General features: G+C 61.5%; 3 protein-coding genes across 3 annotated transcripts; 2 read left to right on the forward strand and 1 right to left on the reverse strand.

Moving 5' to 3' along the window:
* The first annotated feature begins 4,485 nt into the window (after nt 1-4,485).
* On the forward strand, nt 4,486-8,704 carry LOC141945354 (tubulin alpha-5 chain-like). Its single transcript, XM_074873417.1, is given in 7 exon segments — nt 4,486-4,531; nt 4,534-4,700; nt 4,702-4,811; nt 4,813-4,909; nt 6,942-7,164; nt 7,305-7,453; nt 7,637-8,704. Coding segments are annotated over 7 exon segments (1,764 nt in total). The 3' UTR covers nt 8,609-8,704.
* A 1,778-nt stretch (nt 8,705-10,482) lies between these two features.
* LOC141945357 (tubulin alpha-5 chain) lies at nt 10,483-14,835 on the forward strand. The gene is made up of 4 exons (XM_074873418.1): nt 10,483-10,605; nt 12,146-12,368; nt 12,864-13,012; nt 13,221-14,835. The coding sequence occupies exons 1-4, from the start codon at nt 10,603-10,605 to the stop codon at nt 14,190-14,192; spliced, it is 1,347 nt and encodes a 448-aa protein (XP_074729519.1). The 5' UTR covers nt 10,483-10,602; the 3' UTR covers nt 14,193-14,835.
* Nucleotides 14,836-15,639: 804 nt separating this feature from the next.
* Nucleotides 15,640-18,357, reverse strand: STK16 (serine/threonine kinase 16). Its single transcript, XM_074873438.1, has 7 exons — nt 18,253-18,357; nt 16,851-17,070; nt 16,638-16,771; nt 16,442-16,562; nt 16,266-16,361; nt 16,077-16,198; nt 15,640-15,987 (listed from the first exon to the last, which is right to left on the reverse strand). The coding sequence occupies exons 1-7, from the start codon at nt 18,336-18,338 to the stop codon at nt 15,849-15,851; spliced, it is 918 nt and encodes a 305-aa protein (XP_074729539.1). The 5' UTR covers nt 18,339-18,357; the 3' UTR covers nt 15,640-15,848.
* Between the last annotated feature and the right edge of the window lie 406 nt (nt 18,358-18,763).

Consider the following 18,763-nt stretch of genomic DNA (forward strand, 5'->3'; position numbering starts at 1 on the left):
ACACTCTGTGGCATTGCAACAGAGCTGACCACAGCTTTGTTGCAGTTCCTGAGAACTTGTAAGACAGGAAGGCCTAAAGGGCTGGGGATGGAGACTGACTTATCACTGTGCCTACGGTCCTGCTGGGGGCATGCAGAGCCCCTGCAGCCTGATGGGGTAAGCTCTGCCCCTCCAGGAGTTCTTACCATCACCCAGCCATGCAGAATTCATTGCACTTCTGTTTCCAGCTATTCCTAAACTGCTTGTACCACTGCCAGCTCCTGAGAGCTGCTGGAGAAGAGGAAAAGCAGCACTGTCCCCTCCACACAGACCAGCAACACTGCACACCCGCATCCCTGCGAGCATGGGGACACCTCAGCAGGCTCAGCCCCTTCATCACCTGCCTGAAGGCAGCTTGTTCACACCAGGCATGCTCAGAGCCCTGACATGAAGTCACTGCAATTAGCCAGCTGCAGTTTTATTTTGCTCCCGTGGGTGTGTAGCTGCCTTTCCCAGGACTTGAAGAAAGGCGGGTGACACTGACAGGCTGACTCTGAGCCAGGGAGGCTGCTCACCCAGTGGGGCTGCGCCTGAAAAAGAGCTAGTCCCAACTCGTCCACCAGTCCCTTTTAGCTTTGCAGGTTGGGGCTCGGCATGCATGTGGGGCTGTCTGCGTCCCTGGGAGTGCCTCCCTACTCTTGCCACTGCCCGGTGATTCAGGGCTTAGGACTGTAGCGAGATCTGGAATTAGCTTTATTGTTCCTGTAACGCGGCACACGCTCCAGGCAATGCAGCAGGCGTTGCACAATTGACTTCATTTTATCTGAACCAGCAATTATGCTGCTGTTGCTCAGCTCCAGCAGAGAGAACTGTCAGATCACTAGCCTGCTCTGCATCCCAGCAGGTCTTCAGGAGTAAATGCCACACTTGGGTTATGGAAGATGTTCACAGCTGAAGATCCCTTGACCCCGAGACGATCATGCTACATTACCTTTACTGCTAGCAAGCCTTAAACTTGCATCTTCTTGCCCTGAGCATGCGGAAGAGTTAATCCCCTTCCTATCTGCATCTGCCTTAAATATATTTTAAGGCCTTTATTGAGTCTCTGGTTGGTCTTCTAGATAGTGCCCATTCTTTCAGCCTTCCACTGCAGCCCATGGTGTCTAGCCTTCCAGTCACCCTTGTTTCTCATCTCTGGATCATCTCCATCTACTCCAGACAAAGGATGAGGTGCTCAGAGGGCCCTTTCTGACCTTAACAAGGCATACAGATCTTAAAGAATGGCAAAGGGAGCATTTCTGCCCAGCTCCAGCTCTGCTAGAATATTTCAGGATGGCAAAGTATGTCCCAAATGCTAGAACTGCAGCAGCAATCAGACATACGATGCTGGGCCATCACCAGGAGCAAGCTGTGCTTTAGGGACTGTGCACAGTGGCTCACTGGGATGCTGCTGGAGCAGTTAGCATCACAAGGGACTTGCTTGAGCTCACAACATCTGCACGATACAGTCAAGCTCCACGCTTTCAATGCTCATTAGTTCCACCAGCCAGTGTTGTCCGCCCTGTGTTAACGCAGAGCTGCCTTTCTGCTTTGAGAAGGTTGTCATCACGACTCACCCTGCAGCAGAGCATGGTCGGATCTCTGGGCTTACCAGCCTAGCAGCTGGGTTTGCTGCCTGAGTCCTCGGCCAAGCAGGAGGCAGTTCTTGGCCGTAGGGTGCTCTGGGAGCTGTCAAGCTGAAGGAGCTCCCTCCTGCCCACTGCTGCCGTATCATCCAGTGCAGCCACTACTGGAGAGCAAACTGCACGGGGCACTGATGGGCTGGAGGCATATCCCAGCTCCTCCACCTCCCTGATGAACCACGCTGCTAAGAGGATTATGGGCCAAGCAACTGTGCAAGGGTGGAGTGAGGGTTAACCAGGGCAGGCATGGATGCAATCTCTTTGGGAAGCTCCTGGCTGACGTTAAAAACACAGACAAGAGCCCTGTTCCTGAAGCACCCCTCACCATCTGGGGCTTGCCTTGTGCCCCCCTCAAACTAGGCTTAAAGTGGAGGGCACTGGGCTTCCTCCCCAAACCCACAGCACAGCTGTGGTCTCTTCTACTTTCCCAAACCAGCCATGTCCCCAAACTGTCCTGTGACACTGTTTGTTCTGCCTGGAACTGCCTGGGTGGAGCTGAGGTCTGAAAAGCGAGAACAACAGTTTGGGCTTTCAGCAGTGAAGAGAGCGGGGAACTGGGGTGTGGATGGGATGTACCAGGCTGGACTCTGAATGGGTCATCTCCTCCCCAGTTTCAGCGCTGGGTGCTTTTAGGTGTGTCAGACTTTGACATACTTCTGGAAGACAGCTATTTGAGAGGCTTGGTTAGGGTAACTGCAAGCTCTGCTGACAGTGGTTCCTGAACCAGCAGGTTACCTGGGCTGATGTCCTGGGCCCCATAGGCAGTGGCAAGCAGGGGTTTCCCCTGCAGTGTGCACGGCTCTGCCCCTGGGGTATCTTCAATCTGTTTTTCCCATTCTTCTATCAGAAGTTGGATGAATTCTGACTCACTAGCCTAAAATTTGCCTTGCTTGCTTTTTGTACCTCTCTGCATGCTGATGCAGGGGCCAACTTTGTTGTGAGCAATGATGAAAATGTTTCCCAAGCAATTCTTTCAACCTTGTGATTTCTGATGTGGGCTGAAAACATTTTCAGGGTCTTCTTAGACATGTGGGTAACATCTCTGTTAGAGAGGGGTCACCTCGGGACGAATCTTGTTCTAGCCTCCGCCGTGTGCTTGCAGTGTGCTTGCAGGCTGCTGCTACCAGCATCTGGCGGGCTGCTGAGCAGTTAGTCACTGACAAGATGCAGCTGATTGGTGCTCCCTGGATTTACCCAGCTGTTCTTAAGCATTTTGAAAAAGCTTAGACATCTGTTCAGGCTTTTCAAATCAGGTACATGGAGATGCGTAGCTCCGAATGACTCACAGCTCTCTTGTCAGTCATTGCTGCCCTGCCCATTCAACATAACAGCATCTGAATGGTTTTTCACTGTGAGCATGTATTTGCAGCAATGATGAATCAGGGACATTTCACTCTCGGCTCTCTACCAGAATGGTATATAAACAGATCCAGGCATCTCCTGCAGAAGTATCACATCATTTTACACCCTGAGGTGCCACCAGATTGTCATACAAATCTTCCAAAGCTGGGTGAACTGTGCAAGCCTTGCACAGCCGCCTGAAGTGCTGCTCACTGCCTAGCTCCGACACTTGTGCTTCCAACCACTGCTGCAAAGCATTCATGCTATAAATGCCCCAGAATTAATTGGCACCATGGAAGTAAGGAGGGTGGTAGGAGACACCCAGTCAGAAGTGACGCCTTGGCATTCGACGTGCATTTCAGTGAGCACCTTGGCAAAGATTTTCATGGGGAAAGATGATCCCATCACTCCTTTCCACAACAATTAACTTCTGGGGCTCAAATTTTGATGCCTCAGTGATACCAATTACTCTCTCACTCTCATGGACTGTCTGCATCAGCATGGTCTGTGTTATCTAGTGATCTCTGAGGTCACTCAAAGGACATTTATACCATGGGGAGGAGTTTAGGTGTTTCCAGAGTTATCTAGTTGCCACAGCATCCTGTCCAGGTTCAGCAGCACTCACAACCTGGGGCATCTCTGCAGAAAAAAACCTTTGTTCACCAGTTTGATTAAACCCACTCCGATCGTTTGGCTCAGCCATTTCTGCAGGTCTCAAAAATGTGTTGCTTAGACACCGGCACAGGCTTCACAGCAGTACCGCTGCTTTCAGTCACTTTACACGTGTTCATCAGTGAAGGTGACACTTTCCAGGTGACTCAGGCACAAAGAAAGGCCATTGTAGGTGGATAATTTAGGTCTAGCTTTCGAGTTTCAGAGTGAGCTGAGAGATGACAGCGCCTTTCAGTGAAAACTCATTAAGTCAGAGAGCTCGGGCAGAGGTGGGGCTGGTTCTGCACTGCAGTGGATGCTGAGAGCATTTTGGAGGGGGGAGGAAAGGATGGACACGTTATTCATTGTAGCAAAGCCAGACATCAGTGAAGTCACCACAAAGAGACCCCCTTTGAGGTGCTCCAAGCTCTCCCCATCCCCTCACTGGTCGTTTCGTAAAGCTTTGTGAAATCAGATCAAAACCACAGAGGCAAAGCAGAGCCAGGCTGGAGGAGGAGGAGCCCTGGGCAGGCAGGGCTTTCAGACACAGCACTGGGGCACAAGTGTCCTTGAGGGGCTTGCTGCAAAGGACAGGACGGAGTTTTTCTGCTTTTTCCTCACTGAGCTCCAAAGAGGACAGGAAAGTTTGTGCTTGTCTCTGAAGTACATTCTCCAGAAATTCTCCTGGATGTTCCTTGGGGGCCTCGGGTGGCTGGCAGCTCTCCCACGGATCATGTCGGCACCTCCACCCACCAGGAGGGAAGACCTGAGCCAAGTTCTTTGCTGACTTTCCTTCCTCAGCTCATCTAAACCTGTCCCAGCTAATGGCAGGATGGTGTCTCGCACCAGCAGGACACCCAGCAAGAAGGTGCCATCTGCCCCTCAGCGGAAGCCCCTCTGCCAAGACCAGCAAGCGTAGCAAGACCCACCCTTATGCCCCCCCACCCTTCCCTCGAGGGGACCCCCGGGTCTCCCGTGGCCCCTGCGAAGCAGGGAGCGGCGGGGGGAGCCGGGGGATGCTGCTCCTTGGTGGCCCCGCCAATGCACCCAGCCGGCTGCCGGGCAGCACAGCCGCAGCTATGCAAATGTATGCAAATATGCGCAACGCACGCAAATTTATGCAACCGCAGGGAACCGTCTCGGGCGGGGCGGCCCGCCCCGGAGCCGCCCCCGGTATAAGGCGGCGGTGGCGCCGCCGTCCCGGCGTGCGGAGCTGCGGCAGCCCGGGCAGAGGCAGGTCGTGCGGCGGCATCATGGTGAGTGCCGGCCCCGCGCTGCCCCCTCCCTCCCCCCCTCCCTCCGGTCCGGCGGGGCCCTCCCCGGAGCAGGCTGCAGCCCCCATAGCTTCACCCTGGGAGCCCCGAGGTGCGGGCAGCTGCCGACGGGAGTACCCGCTGTGCTTGCCCTGTCTCTGGCTTCAGCGTATTCTGAGCTGCTCCCTGGGCGGCACTCAGCAGCCTCCCTCCCTCCTTCGAGCATCCCCTTGCACCCGTCTGACACGTCCGTGGCAAGGAGGCCACCAGCCAAACCCCGCCGTGTGCCGAGGCTGGCGCTGGGGCTGACCCTCTCACCTCCCCATCTCCGGTGGGAACATCTCTGGCCGGGGGGAGTTGCGCCGGCTCTGCCAGCCCCCCACACTGCAGACCTCCTGCTGAGCCCTGGGAACAAGCTGTGGCTTCACTCACTGCCCTGCACCTCGGGTGCTGGGGCCAACCCACGGGTGGGCATCGCTGTGGGTGAGCCCCGGGGCTGCCCTGCCGCCGTGGTCCTGCCGCCAGCTCTGGCTCCTGCGCCCCACCTGCTGCCCCACAGGGCCGTGCTCCCCGTCCTTCCTGAGCCAGGCCTTGCCGTGGGGAAGGCAGAGTCTGCTGGCTGGTGACCAGCACTGCCGTGTCCCCGGTGCTGCTGGGCTCTTCACAGCCTACTGTCAGCACAGGGTCCCACAAAGCCAGTCCTGGCTGCTGCATGTTGGCAGGATGAAGTGCGGTGACCAGCATCACCCTCTGCCCACCGCAAGGTCCTTGGCCAGGGAGGAGCTCTTTCTTGTCTCGTCTTCCTTGTGGTCATCTGGAGGTGCCTGAAGCTGTGTCAAGTGTTTGCTGTGCACTTGGGCTGAGGATCCCAGAGCTTCCTCAGGACTTACTGTTTGCTCCTTTATGTTACAAAACCTTTATGGACCTGCTGGGAGGGATAAGCGGGGTGTCACTTTGCTGCTCCTTGCACCTCAGCTTTGGGAATGGTGGGGAGATGGACTTCTGCCTCTCACCGTGGGTATCAAGGGCTTAGTTTTCTGTCATCCCTCACTGTCACTGCTGCCTCTGAAATGCAGCACTGAAAGCACCCTAGATGCAGAGAGCCAGGACTTGCTGCAGCCCGTGTAACTTCCTCGGACGGCAGTCACTGCTGTGCTCCTGAGCGCAAAATGGCTGGCTCCACCGGCTTCCTGCCAGCTGACTCACAGCGGGGCACCCATCGCTCTGGAAATCCGGTTTGGTTTGGATGCTCCTCTGCCTCAATTGTACCTGATGACGCATCCAAGTCCTTGGCAACAGCAGGGCTGAGGCACTGAGTATTTTGGTTCTTCTCAAAACGGCTGCAGGCTCTGGGGTGCCTCACCTGGAGGGAGTGAGGCTCGGAGTGCCCCTCAGCCTGGCTTTCCCTGGGGGACCTGAGGCTGCCCTTGAAGCCCTGAGCTCGGGCACCCTCCCACCTCAGCCCTTCAGTTCAGTTAAGAAGTGCAACTAACACTTCCTCCTCCTCTGGAGCTAATTTAGGGAAGCCAAACCTCAGAGCATGGCAACCGTTCTCTGCTGCAAATCCCCCCCTTGCCAGGCACCCATGCTCGGTGCCATCACCTCCTTTGCTCCCAGTGCCCGGGTGATGCTCTGTCATCTCCGTCCTGTTGCTGGAGTAGCAACAGTGGCTGTGCCAGCTGTGCCAGTCTTTAAGCCAAGCGGGTGTTTGGGCAATGGAGAAGATGCTCACTGGGTGTTTCCCAGGGCTGTGGGTGGGGACAGTCCAGGGAATGTGCTGGCCTGGTGTCCCAGGCTCCAGCAGATGGGTCTCCATCTGCCTGTGCCCCTGAGGTGGGCAGTGCAGTGGTGGGAGGCAGAGCACCAGATGTGGGAGAGGGGAGCAGGCTGGGATGGACACAAGGCAGCCAGGCTATGGGGCAGTGTGGCTGCCAAGGGCCCGGGCTGCCCTGCCTGGGCTGTGCACCTCGCCAATTGCAGCGGTTGCACTTGTGGTCCCGGCTGGGATCTGACCCTGCCTCCCCCTGCTCCCCAGCGCGAGTGCATCTCCGTCCACGTCGGCCAGGCCGGCGTCCAGATGGGCAACACCTGCTGGGAGCTGTACTGCCTGGAGCACGGCATCCAGCCCGACGGGCAGATGCCCAGCGACAAAACCATCGGCGGAGGGGACGACTCCTTCACCACCTTCTTCTGCGAGACCGGGGCTGGGAAGCACGTCCCGCGGGCCATCTTCGTGGACCTGGAGCCCACCGTGATCGGTGAGTGCACCTCAGTTGGGCAGTGACAGTGGTCACTGTCTCTGGGAACAACCCACTGCAGGACAGTCCCCAGGGTGGCTCCTGCCACCTTTTCCCAGGACCAGTAAGAAAATCTCTGACATTGTGCCCACCTCTCCCAGATGAGGTTCGGGGAGGAGTCTACCGCCAGCTATTCCACCCTGAACAGATGATCACTGGCAAGGAGGATGCTGCCAACAACTACGCCCGCGGGCACTACACCATTGGCAAAGAGATCATTGACCAAGTGCTGGACAGGATCCGGAAGCTGGTAAGTGATCACAGAGTGGGGACGTGTACCCCTGGGCTGGGCTCCAGCATCCTGCTGGAGATGGGAGTGTGGGGTGATCCCCTCTAGGCCCTGGGAGGGATCTGTGGCTGCTTAAGCAAAAGTCTGAAACTTCCTCCCAGCAAAGTCAGTGCTTGGAGGAATCTTACTTGTTTCTCTCTGCAGGCTGACCAGTGCACGGGCCTCCAGGGGTTCCTCGTGTTTCGTAGTTTTGGAGGTGGCACCGGCTCTGGATTCACCTCCCTGTTGATGGAGCGACTCTCCGTTGACTACGGCAAGAAGTCCAAGCTGGAGTTCTCTATCTACCCCGCACCACAAGTCTCCACCGCTGTGGTGGAACCCTACAACTCCATCCTCACAACACACAGCACCCTGGAGCACTCGGACTGTGCTTTCATGGTGGACAACGAGGCCATCTACGACATCTGCCGCAGGAACCTGGACATCGAGCGCCCAACCTACACCAACTTGAACAGACTCATCAGCCAGGTTGTCTCATCCATCACAGCATCACTGCGGTTCGATGGGGCCCTGAATGTTGACCTGACCGAGTTCCAGACCAACCTCGTGCCCTACCCTCGCATCCACTTCCCCCTGGCCACCTACGCCCCCGTGGTTTCGGCTGAGAGAGCTTATCACGAGCAGCTATCAGTGGCCGAGATCACCAACTCCTGCTTTGAGCCAGCCAACCAGATGGTGAAGTGCGACCCTCGCCACGGCAAGTACATGGCCTGCTGCCTGCTGTACCGCGGGGATGTGGTGCCCAAGGACGTCAACGCCGCCATCGCCACCATCAAGACCAAGCGCAGCATCCAGTTTGTGGACTGGTGCCCCACGGGCTTCAAGGTGGGCATCAACTACCAGCCGCCCACGGTGGTGCCGGGGGGGGACCTGGCCAAGGTGCAGCGTGCCGTCTGTATGCTCAGCAACACCACGGCCATCGCCGAGGCCTGGGCTCGCCTGGACCACAAGTTCGACCTGATGTACGCCAAGCGAGCCTTCGTGCACTGGTACGTGGGCGAGGGCATGGAGGAAGGGGAGTTCTCCGAGGCGCGGGAAGACATGGCCGCTCTGGAGAAGGATTACGAGGAGGTGGGCCTGGACTCCTATGAGGATGAAGAGGAAGGCGAGGAGTAGAGAAGCCCCTATCAAAAAGGACCGTGCTCCTTCCCCATGTTACCTGCAGAAACCCTTTGCAATAAACCATTTCAGAGCCTCCGTGTCTCCCACTAACCCCCGAGCTGTGTTGGTTTCTTGCCAGGTCAGGTGTGTGGTGAGTGCTTCAGCTCTGCTGCTGGTGCTGCTATGCTTCCTCCCAGCGCTCTGCTCCAGCTCCAGCTTGCTCCCTGCACAGGGGGATATGGCCAGGACACATGGCATATTCTGGGGAAGTGCCCAAGCATGTCCATGAAAAGGATCTGGAGGAGTGTGATGGGAGAAGAACCTAGCTCAGGCATGGGGTCCTCTGTCTAGGAGCATGTCTGCCAGCTCCCTGCCTGGCTCTGCCATTCCCTGGGGCACATGGCCCCACTCTGCTTGCCCAGCTTGTCTTCTGCATTGTCCATGTGCTGAGCTCTCTCCCTGCCCTGCCTGGTGGTGAGAAGTCCAAATATCAGCTCCTGGCTCCAGCTGCAGACTGGAGATTTCTGTTACCCATTATCCAGCATGCTGGGTTCAGAGATTAATTTTCCCTGCTTACCACTAATGCTCCAGCTGTATTGACCCACAAGGGCTGTCCTCCGCTGCCCTCCTCCTCCCGACATGCACCCGTGTCAACTGGAGGGGAAAGCGTGAGCCAGTCCGGGGCCACACGGATTGCTGGAGCGAAGCCAGGCGCTTGTCCCACTGCGCAGGGCTGCTGGCACTGTTCCCCATGTCCGTGACCAGAGCGCTAGGCCCAGACTGAGTGGTGCCTGCTGCTGCGCCAGAGCAGGACTCACTGTCCCTTACACCGGTTGCTGCTCTGATCCGCTCCTTTCTGAGGTCTAAGTGTGGGGCAAGGAAGGACTCTGGTCCTCCAGGAGTATTCCCACTGCAGGACCACCTTCTCCTCACATCTTCACGGAGACCTGACTCTGATGCTAGAAGCATGTAGGAGTTGGAATTGTGTCCTATTGCTTTTTTCCTAAAGGTTATGCTGCACCTCTGATGTGGACCCTGCTGCAGGGAGACACAGCAGTGTCTCCTGGCATGCCACTGAGCAACAGAGCTCCCATCCTCAGGGACAGGGATAGCTGCGTGTCCCCATGCCCTGGCAGCAAGGACAGAGCCCTCTCCTTACTGCATGCAGTGTGCAAGGCTGGGGCACTGAGCTCGGCCTTTCGCCTGGCTGACAGCCAGGCTAGTGGCCCACACGTCCCCAGCAGCAGGCTCAGACCTGGCCCTGGAGAGGAGGGGCTGTGCTAGATGGGGCTCAAACGGAGCTGCTTCTCTGAGTGTAGTCACAAATCATTAACAGCAAATGGGCTGCAGTGACCCTTTTTTTGCGGCTGGGCCAGTCCCCCTGCCCAGATTTGTCATGCTGATCCGCAGCCTCATGGAGCTGTGTGGCACTGCCTGCCTGTCTGCACCAGGAGAGAAGGGCAGCCTTTGGCCAGAGGTTCCCGAAGTACTGATGGCAAAGTGAGGTTTGGGGGCACCCTGGGCTCCAGAGCCTGACATGTCTCTAACATGTTTCTTCTCCTTTCTCCTGCTCTAGAGGCCCAGGTGGTCTCGGGGTGTCCCTAAATCCCAGGGGGCCTGCAGTGCAGGGGAGCTGGTGGCAGAGCAGGGTAGGGGCTGCTGTACCTGCTCCGGCCCCAGTCCTGGTGGCTGAGCACCGCTTGCACCCCCTGAGAGCTGGAGCCCAGACCCGCAGCCTGGCTGGATGCCCTCGCATCCCTCCCGGCAGAGAGGGGGGAGAGCAGCCCTGGCACCTTGGGGTTCCTCCGCAGCCGGGAGGGACCCAGGCTGTCCCCCAAGTAGGTACTCCCGCCCCGCATGCAAATGTACCCAAATGAAGGGGGGGGGTGGCGGCATCAAGCCCCTCCCACCTATAAGAGGGCGCTGCGGAGGGGATTGCAGCAGCCGCAGCTCCGCGCCGAGCCCCGCCGCACCGAGCCGCCGGGAGAGCCCGGAGCCCCCGCCGCAGCATGGTGAGTGCGGGCGGGGGGGCGGGCACGGCGGCGGAGGGGGGCCCGCCAGCCCCCTCTGGAGCACCGGCCGCGGCGGAGGCGCCGCGACGCGCCCCCTCCTTCCCCGCCGTGACCTTGGGCAGCCCCACCGGCCCCTGTCCCGGGGCAGCCGTGCCCCCCCGCCGCTTCTACCCGCGCCCCCCCGCCACCACCGGTCCCGGGGCGCCTGGGCCCCTCCCCGCCGCCGCAGCGGAGGGGGCGCTGGGAATGGAGAGGGGTGACCTCTCCGGTGGAGAACGGTGGCCGCCGACGGACGGGGACAGCTGCCGGGGGTGGAGGCGACAGCCGGGCACCGGGGGCCGGAGCTGGGCTCTCGGCGGGCCCCCCTACCCCGCGGCAGCGGGCGCCCCGTCGGGGCTGGCGGCGGGGAGCGGGCCCGGGGATCCCGTCCCGTCCCGTCCCGTCCCGTCCCGTCCCGTCCCGCGGGGTCTGGTAGCGGCGGGGCGGGCCGGGGCCGCTGTCCAAACCGGGCAATGGCCGCTGCCCTCGCCTGGGGCCGGGGCTATATTTAGCGGCCCGAGAGGGGGCCGGGGCCGTGCCAGGAGGCGCAGCGCAGCGCCCCGCCCGCCGCAGCACTGCCCGGGCTCTGCCGGGGACCCTGCCCCGGGCCGCCCTTCCTCCCGGAGGAGGCAGGAGTCCCGATCCTGCCCCGGCGCTGGTCCGGGGCGCGGGGCCCATCCCGGCTGAGAGCGCTGCGCGGTCGGGGAATGCAGGAGAGAGGAGCCGGGACCCCCCGGGAGAGTCGCGGTGTCCTTGTCGGAGCGAGAGGAGCGGGGATGCCGGGGGCAGCGGAGCGGGCCTGCACCTGCGGGATGGAAGCGCGGGAGGCACATTCACAGCTCGCAGCCTGCTCCCCGGCACTTCTGCCCACCCGGGTTCTGCAGCACGGGGTTGGGACTGCGTAGCCTGGGGAGTCTCTGTGCTGCCTCACAGGCTGCTGGGCTTCGCAGACAGCCCCCCCCTCCACCTGCCCCCCACTGCCCCTGCATCCCCAAGGCCCCTTGACCCGGGACACTGAGTGCCACCCTGTCTCTGGAGCAGCAGGTTCCCCGTGTGCACCTCATGGGTTAAGGATGTGCCTGCTCAGCCCAGCACCTCTCCGGGCTGCCGTGCCTGGGGAAGGTGCTGAGGCTGCCAGGGAGCCTGGTGGGGCGGCTGGGGCAGGGCAGCTGGGCCAGGCTCTGCTCCCTGCACTGCTGGAGGGCAGCCCTGGCCTGAGCCCATGGGACTGGTGGCTCCCAACACAGGCTGAGCAGGGGGGATGCCAGGGCTGGCCCCGGACCCAGCATGGTGCCTGTTCATGGCCGAGGGCAATGACAGCTGTGTGGGGAGCCTTAGGGGCACGTGGGAGGTCACCCAAAGGAAAATGTGCTCCCTGGGGCCGCTGGCCAGGGCAGGTCCTGTGCTGGTGGCCAGGAGATGCTGGCACCAGGCAGAGCCTTCCCTGGGGTGAGCAGGACAGAGCTGTCTGGGTCTGACCCTGCCTCCCCTTGCTCCCCAGCGCGAGTGCATCTCCGTCCACGTCGGCCAGGCCGGCGTCCAGATGGGCAACACCTGCTGGGAGCTGTACTGCCTGGAGCACGGCATCCAGCCCGATGGGCAGATGCCCAGCGACAAAACCATCGGCGGAGGGGACGACTCCTTCACCACCTTCTTCTGTGAGACCGGGGCTGGGAAGCACGTCCCGCGGGCCATCTTCGTGGACCTGGAGCCCACCGTGATCGGTGAGTGCTGGAGTTTGCACAGCCTGGGGTGTACCCCTGGGTGGGTAGCAAGTGGCTGGTGCTCGTGGTCTGCTGGCAGCACCCTGCCCCAGGTTCAACACGAAGGCCCTCCTTTCCCCAAGAGAAGCTGCAAACCCAAGCACCAGCTCTTGTTCCTGAAGTGTCCTAGAGGTAGCGGTGCTGGTAATCTCTGCTGCCACATGTGCACGGAGAGAAACCAGCCCAACCGGCACGGCAGCTCTTGCAGTGCCGTGCACACTGTGGGCAGGCAGCTCCAGATGGGTGGGAGAAGCTAAACTCCTGTGCAGGGAAGTGGCAGCCACCTCCCTCTGCCAGAGAAACCTGACGCCCGTGGTGGCCCCGACTGACGTGTGGGTCCTTGGCTGTGCCCCTGGCAGGCGGGGCCAGGATGAGGGATGGGTGCTGGCACCTGCTTGGCGGCTAGCTCAAACCAACAGCCTCCACCAGGCTCAACCCTTCCCTGATCTCTCCTAGATGAAGTTCGGGCTGGAATCTACCGTCAGCTCTTCCACCCTGAGCAGCTGATCACCGGCAAGGAGGATGCTGCCAACAACTATGCCCGCGGGCACTACACCATCGGCAAAGAGATCATTGACCAAGTGCTGGACAGGATCCGGAAGCTGGTAAGTGATCACAGAGTGGGGACGTGTACCCCTGGGCTGGGCTCCAGCATCCTGCTGGGGCTCAGAGCACACTGCAAGCCCTGCTGTGCCCTGGGAGGGATCTGCAGCTGCCCATGGCAGGGATGGACCAGGTCCTGAAGGACTTCTGAATGGTCAGACACAAAGAAATCCATCTTAGAGCAATTGTCTCATGTGCCTCTTTCCACAGGCTGACCAGTGCACAGGCCTCCAGGGGTTCCTTGTGTTTCACAGCTTTGGAGGTGGCACCGGCTCCGGATTCACCTCCCTGTTGATGGAGCGACTCTCCGTTGACTACGGCAAGAAGTCCAAGCTGGAGTTCTCCATCTACCCCGCACCACAAGTCTCCACCGCTGTGGTGGAGCCCTACAACTCCATCCTCACTACCCACACCACCCTGGAGCACTCGGACTGTGCTTTCATGGTGGACAATGAGGCCATCTACGACATCTGCCGCAGGAACCTGGACATCGAGCGCCCAACCTACACCAACTTGAACAGACTCATCAGCCAGATTGTCTCGTCCATCACAGCATCACTGCGGTTCGACGGGGCCCTGAATGTTGACCTGACCGAGTTCCAGACCAACCTCGTGCCCTACCCTCGCATCCACTTCCCGCTGGCCACCTACGCCCCCGTCATCTCTGCAGAGAAGGCCTATCACGAGCAGCTATCAGTGGCCGAGATCACCAACTCCTGCTTTGAGCCAGCCAACCAGATGGTGAAGTGCGACCCTCGCCACGGCAAGTACATGGCCTGCTGCCTGCTGTACCGCGGGGACGTGGTGCCCAAGGACGTCAACGCCGCCATCGCCACCATCAAGACCAAGCGCAGCATCCAGTTTGTGGACTGGTGCCCCACGGGCTTCAAGGTGGGCATCAACTACCAGCCGCCCACGGTGGTGCCGGGGGGGGACCTGGCCAAGGTGCAGCGTGCCGTCTGTATGCTCAGCAACACCACGGCCATCGCCGAGGCCTGGGCTCGCCTGGACCACAAGTTCGACCTGATGTACGCCAAGCGAGCCTTCGTGCACTGGTACGTGGGCGAGGGCATGGAGGAAGGGGAGTTCTCCGAGGCGCGGGAAGACATGGCCGCTCTGGAGAAGGATTACGAGGAGGTGGGCCTGGACTCCTATGAGGATGAAGAGGAAGGCGAGGAGTAGAGAAGCCCCTATCAAAAAGGACCGTGCTCCTTCCCCATGTTACCTGCAGAAACCCTTTGCAATAAACCATTTCAGAGCCTCCGTGTCTCCCACTAACCCCCGAGCTGTGTTGGTTTCTTGCCAGGTCAGGTGTGTGGTGAGTGCTTCAGCTCTGCTGCTGGTGCTGCTATGCTTCCTCCCAGCGCTCTGCTCCAGCTCCAGCTTGCTCCCTGCACAGGTAAGAGCCCCTGGGGCCGCTCCCTGGGGCCGTGGCACACATCCCACCCCCCTCACCGCTCCAGCTGGGGGTGGATACTGCTTTGTTGTGTGGTATATGGCCCTGCGCTATATGGCCCCGTGTTGCATCCTGGAGCTCAGGGGAGAGATTTAGCCTGAGCAGAAAAAGATCGTCAGCTGCTGGGGGCCTTCTCCCCATGTGCAGCCCAAGGGTAGGTGGGCTCCTCTGGAAGGACAGTGGTGGAAGCAGTGGGAGCAGCCTGGCACCCCTGTCCCTGTGGCCGCAGTGGGGGACAAGGGCCATGCCTGGCTCTGCAGTGCAGCGGGTGCATGCTGCGAGGGTATCCAGTGCGGCATGAACCCCCGCGGCTGCTTTACTGCTGTGTTGTGGTGAGAGGATTAAAGGAGGGGAATGCTCCTTGTGAAACCGCTTGTCTGTATCTCTTTTTTTAACCCCCTTTCCCGGGCAGCCCAACTGCTGTGTGTTCCAGTGAGCCCCACTGGCCCAGGGTGCCTGCCGGCTTGGGGGTTGTCCCCAGCGCTGGGGTGGTTGTGCTGTCCCCAGGCTCTGCTCACCCCCAGCAGAGCAGGGCTGCTGCCCCTGCCTCCCAAGCTCTGGCAGTTCCCCAGCCTGGGCACCCACCTCCCCCTCCCTGGGCACCCAAGAAGATCTGCCTGTACCCCTGCCATCGCCTGCCTGCTTGTGCTGAGCCCCTTCCCGCAGTGCCCAGCCCCCGAGGCTCTGAACAGCGGCGCCTGACCCCAGCTGCAGTTGTGTGAACTCAGGAGCGCACTGGGGCCAGGGATTAACTTTCCCTGCTTACTGCTAATGCTCTGGCCTTGCCGCCCCGCTGGGGCTGTCCTCCACTGCCCTTCCTCTCCAGCAACGCTTGGCTGCTCAACCCAGAGAGCATGCCCCACTCTCCCCGTGCCCCTGGCAGGACCCCCTCCCCACAGACAGGGACACACCATCCACAACCTCCGCAAGAACATGTTTTACTCCAAACACAAGGCAACGTCGGCGCTGAGAGCAGCAGCGGAGCAGGCACTGGGTCCCCCCGCCTTGCTCCAGCACCGCGCCGGGACCCGGACCGCAGCTCTGCCCTTGGTCAGGAGCGACCCTCCTGTGGCACAGAGCTGTGGGGCCGCAGCTGCCGTCACCCAGGGGGTCTCACAGCATCTTCCTCTGCAATCCCCAGGGGGAGGCAGCAGCCACCAAGGGCCCCATGTTTAGCAGCAGGTCTCACATCCACAGTTCTGGGGCACAGACCAAGTCCCAGGCAGCAGCATCCAGGGCACAGACCACTCCAAATCCAACACACCTCCAGCACAGAGCTGCAGCTCTCCCCGAAGTGCAGAAATCCCCTCTGCAACGGCTCCGCAGGGGGGGCAGGGATGAGGATAGCTGCTTTTCCCCTGGCTTGGCCTCAGGGCACAGGCTCAGATCTGCGTGGTGTCCTGTCCTGCTGGTGCTGGCTGCAGCCCCTCCAGCTGGTGGAGGACCTCATTTATGCTGGGTCGCTCCTGGGGGTTCACCATCATCATGGAGGAGAGCAGGCGCTGCAAGGCCTCCGAGTACCTGGAGGAAAGATGGCAAGGGAGGGTGGCCATGCAGTACACAGCACAGGGGGCTGCCTGGGAGCAGGGTCACCCTCCCCAGCCCCTTACCTGGTCGTGGGGGGCAAGGTGATGGGGTTCTGCACCGCCAGAGCCACGCTGTCGCCCTTCTGGAAGATGGCGTCGAAGGGGCCCTCCCCAAACATCATGCAGTACAGCACGCAGCCTAGGGACTGGAGCGCAGCGGGGTCAGGGCAGCCCCACGGCGCTGGGACAGGGGCCAGGGGGCCGGATCCTTACCCAGATATCTGTGCGCTCGTCTATGACACACTGGCTCGGCACCGTGAAGAGCTCGGGGGCACGGTAGGAGATGGTGCAGCGCTGGGCAGCCCAGTCCTGCAGAGAGGAGGGTGAGGGTGGGGATGAAGGGCTCAGGGCAGGGATGGGCTGGTGGGGTGATGTCCCAGGGCACCCACCTGCACGGCCATGGCCTGCCGAGAGCTGCTGACTTCAATGCGAGCTTGGTTCATGGAGCCCAGGTCCATCAGCACAGGCCGGTCATCCTCATCCAGCAGCACATTGGTGGGCTTGAGGTCCCTGTGGGGATGGACGTCACTGAACGCCTGCTGGGCCCCCTGCTAACCCCCCTAGTCAGGGCTGCCGGCCCCCCACCTGTGCGCATAGCCCTTGCTGTGCATGGCTTGCAGCCCCTGGCAGATGCCATGGAAGATGAGGAGGATCCGTTGCTCTGGCATGAAGGTCCCTTTCTCCCGCAGTGCTTGCACCTCGCTCCAGAGGGTACCCCCCTGGCAAATGCAAGCAGCTGGTTGCCACTGCCGCTCCTGGCGGCAAGGGGGTGGAGGTGGCCAGGGGAGCCCCCCTCACCTTCACGTAGGGCAGGAGGAGCCACGCTTCATGCTTGGCACCCTTCTCCACCATGCAGTGGGCCACCAGGGGCAGGATGTTGGGGTGGTCGAAGAGGCCGTGCATCTTCACCTCGTGCAGGGCAGCCTGGCGGTCCTCCTTGTCGTGGCACAGGATGCGCTTCAGGGCATAGAATTGCCCATCCCGCAGCCCCTCCACCAGGTCCACATAGCTGAAGCCCCTGCGAGGGTCGAGCATGGCATGGGCTGGGTGTCACACTGCTGTGGCACCCGCGTCGGAGCCTTGTGCCCAGCCTCAACTGTGAGCAGCCAGGGGAGGGAGGCAGAGGGCAGCGGGTGCCTGCACTCCCTCCATGGGAACCCCTCAGCAATGCACGTTTCCCCCACCTTGGGGGCACTTACCAGGCACCCAAAGCATCCTCCCTCTGCATAAACAACCCCACTGCCCCAATCACCCTCACTCCCATGGGTCCAAGCACCCATTCCTGGGCATGACTGACCCCTGCCAACCAGCATGAGAATCCTCCTCCATGCATGTGCTCAAGCATCTTTCCCCACCATGCCCGAGCATCCCACACACACCCAAGCACACCCCGCTATGCCTAAGCATCACCCCCCATGCCGGAGCATCCCCCTCACACTTGAGCATCACCTCCAGCCCCAAGCATTCGGTGTCCAAACATCCCCTATCCCTGAGCATCACCCCCATGCCCGACCACCCCCCCGTGCACAAGCACCCACTATGCCCGAGCACCCCCCATGCCTGAGCATCACTTTCATGCCCGCGCACCCCCCATGCCTGAGCATCACCTCCACGCCCGAGGAGCACCCCCCCATGCCTGAGCAGCCCCCCCATACTTCAGCATTCCCCCCCCATACCTGAGCATCCCCTGCACGCACAAACACCCCCCATGCCCGACTAACCCCCATGTCCGAGCATCCCACCCCCGTGCCCGAGCATCCCCCCGATGCACAAGCACCCCCCATGCCAGAGCATCCCCTCCATACCCGAGCACCCCCCAATGGCCCGAGCACCCCCTCCATGCCCGAGCACCCCCCATGCCCGAGCATCCCCCCCATACACAAACATCCCCCATGCCCGAGCATCCCCTCCATACCCGAGCACCCCCCGATTGCCCGAGCACCCCCCCCATGCCCGAGCACCCCCCGATTGCCCGAGCACCCCCCCATACCCGAGCACCCCCCATGCCCGAGCATCCCCCATGCCCGAGCACCCCCCCATACCCGAGCACCCCCCATACCCGAGCACCCCCCATGCCCGAGTACCCCCCATGCCCAAGCATCCCCCCCGTGCCCGAGCATCCCCCCCGTGCCCGAGCATCCCCCCGTGCCCGTGGACCCCCCACGCCCGAGCCCCCCCATGTCCCGGCCCCGCCGCGGACCCCTCTGCCAGGCGGTGGAGCAGGAGGTACCGCACACCCCCCAGGCTGACGGTGCCCCGGGAGCAGACGCACAGCGCCTGCCCCATCGCCCGCCCGCGTCATCGCCCGCCGCCGCGCGTCACCCATCGCGTCACCCGCCGCGTCACCCACCGGGCGGGGCGCTGCAGCCTTCCGGCCCCCGGTGCCGCCGCGGCGGGGATCGTACGCCCCCTCCTCCGGAGCGGGCGGAGGGGAGCGGGGCGGGGGGGCAGCGCAGCGCCGAGCCCCGGGCCCGCCCCGCATTGTGACCGGGACGGAACGCGGTGTCCGCGGCGCGGTGGCGTCCCCCGGCTGCGAGCGGCGGTGGCGGCAGCCCGCGGCCCCCCCGCCCCCCGGAGCTGGCCCCGGTGAGCCAGGCCCCTCGTCCGGGCGGGCAGGTCGGCGGTGCAGGGGACGGAGACGGCGAGGCCACCCCAGTGGAGCATCACCCCCTCGCCCTGCCCTGCCGCAGCTCCCCAGGACCCCTGTCACC

This window comes from Strix uralensis, chromosome 6 (genome assembly GCF_047716275.1).
Source record: "Strix uralensis isolate ZFMK-TIS-50842 chromosome 6, bStrUra1, whole genome shotgun sequence".
Taxonomy (NCBI): domain Eukaryota; kingdom Metazoa; phylum Chordata; class Aves; order Strigiformes; family Strigidae; genus Strix; species Strix uralensis.

Excerpts from the sequence above, each read along its gene's own strand:
- LOC141945357 (XM_074873418.1), top strand. Across the intron at positions 12,369-12,863 it reads CCTGGAGCCCACCGTGATCG|ATGAAGTTCGGGCTGGAATC; the intron begins GTGAGTGCTGGA and ends GATCTCTCCTAG. Across the intron at positions 13,013-13,220 it reads TGGACAGGATCCGGAAGCTG|GCTGACCAGTGCACAGGCCT; the intron begins GTAAGTGATCAC and ends CTCTTTCCACAG.
- STK16 (XM_074873438.1), bottom strand. The coding sequence starts at position 18,338 with ATGGGGCAGGCGCTGTGCGTCTGCTCCCGGGGCACCGTCAGCCTGGGG. Across the intron at positions 16,563-16,637 it reads AGCAAGGGCTATGCGCACAG|GGACCTCAAGCCCACCAATG; the intron begins GTGGGGGGCCGG and ends CCATCCCCACAG. Across the intron at positions 16,199-16,265 it reads ACGAGCGCACAGATATCTGG|TCCCTAGGCTGCGTGCTGTA; the intron begins GTAAGGATCCGG and ends GCTGCGCTCCAG.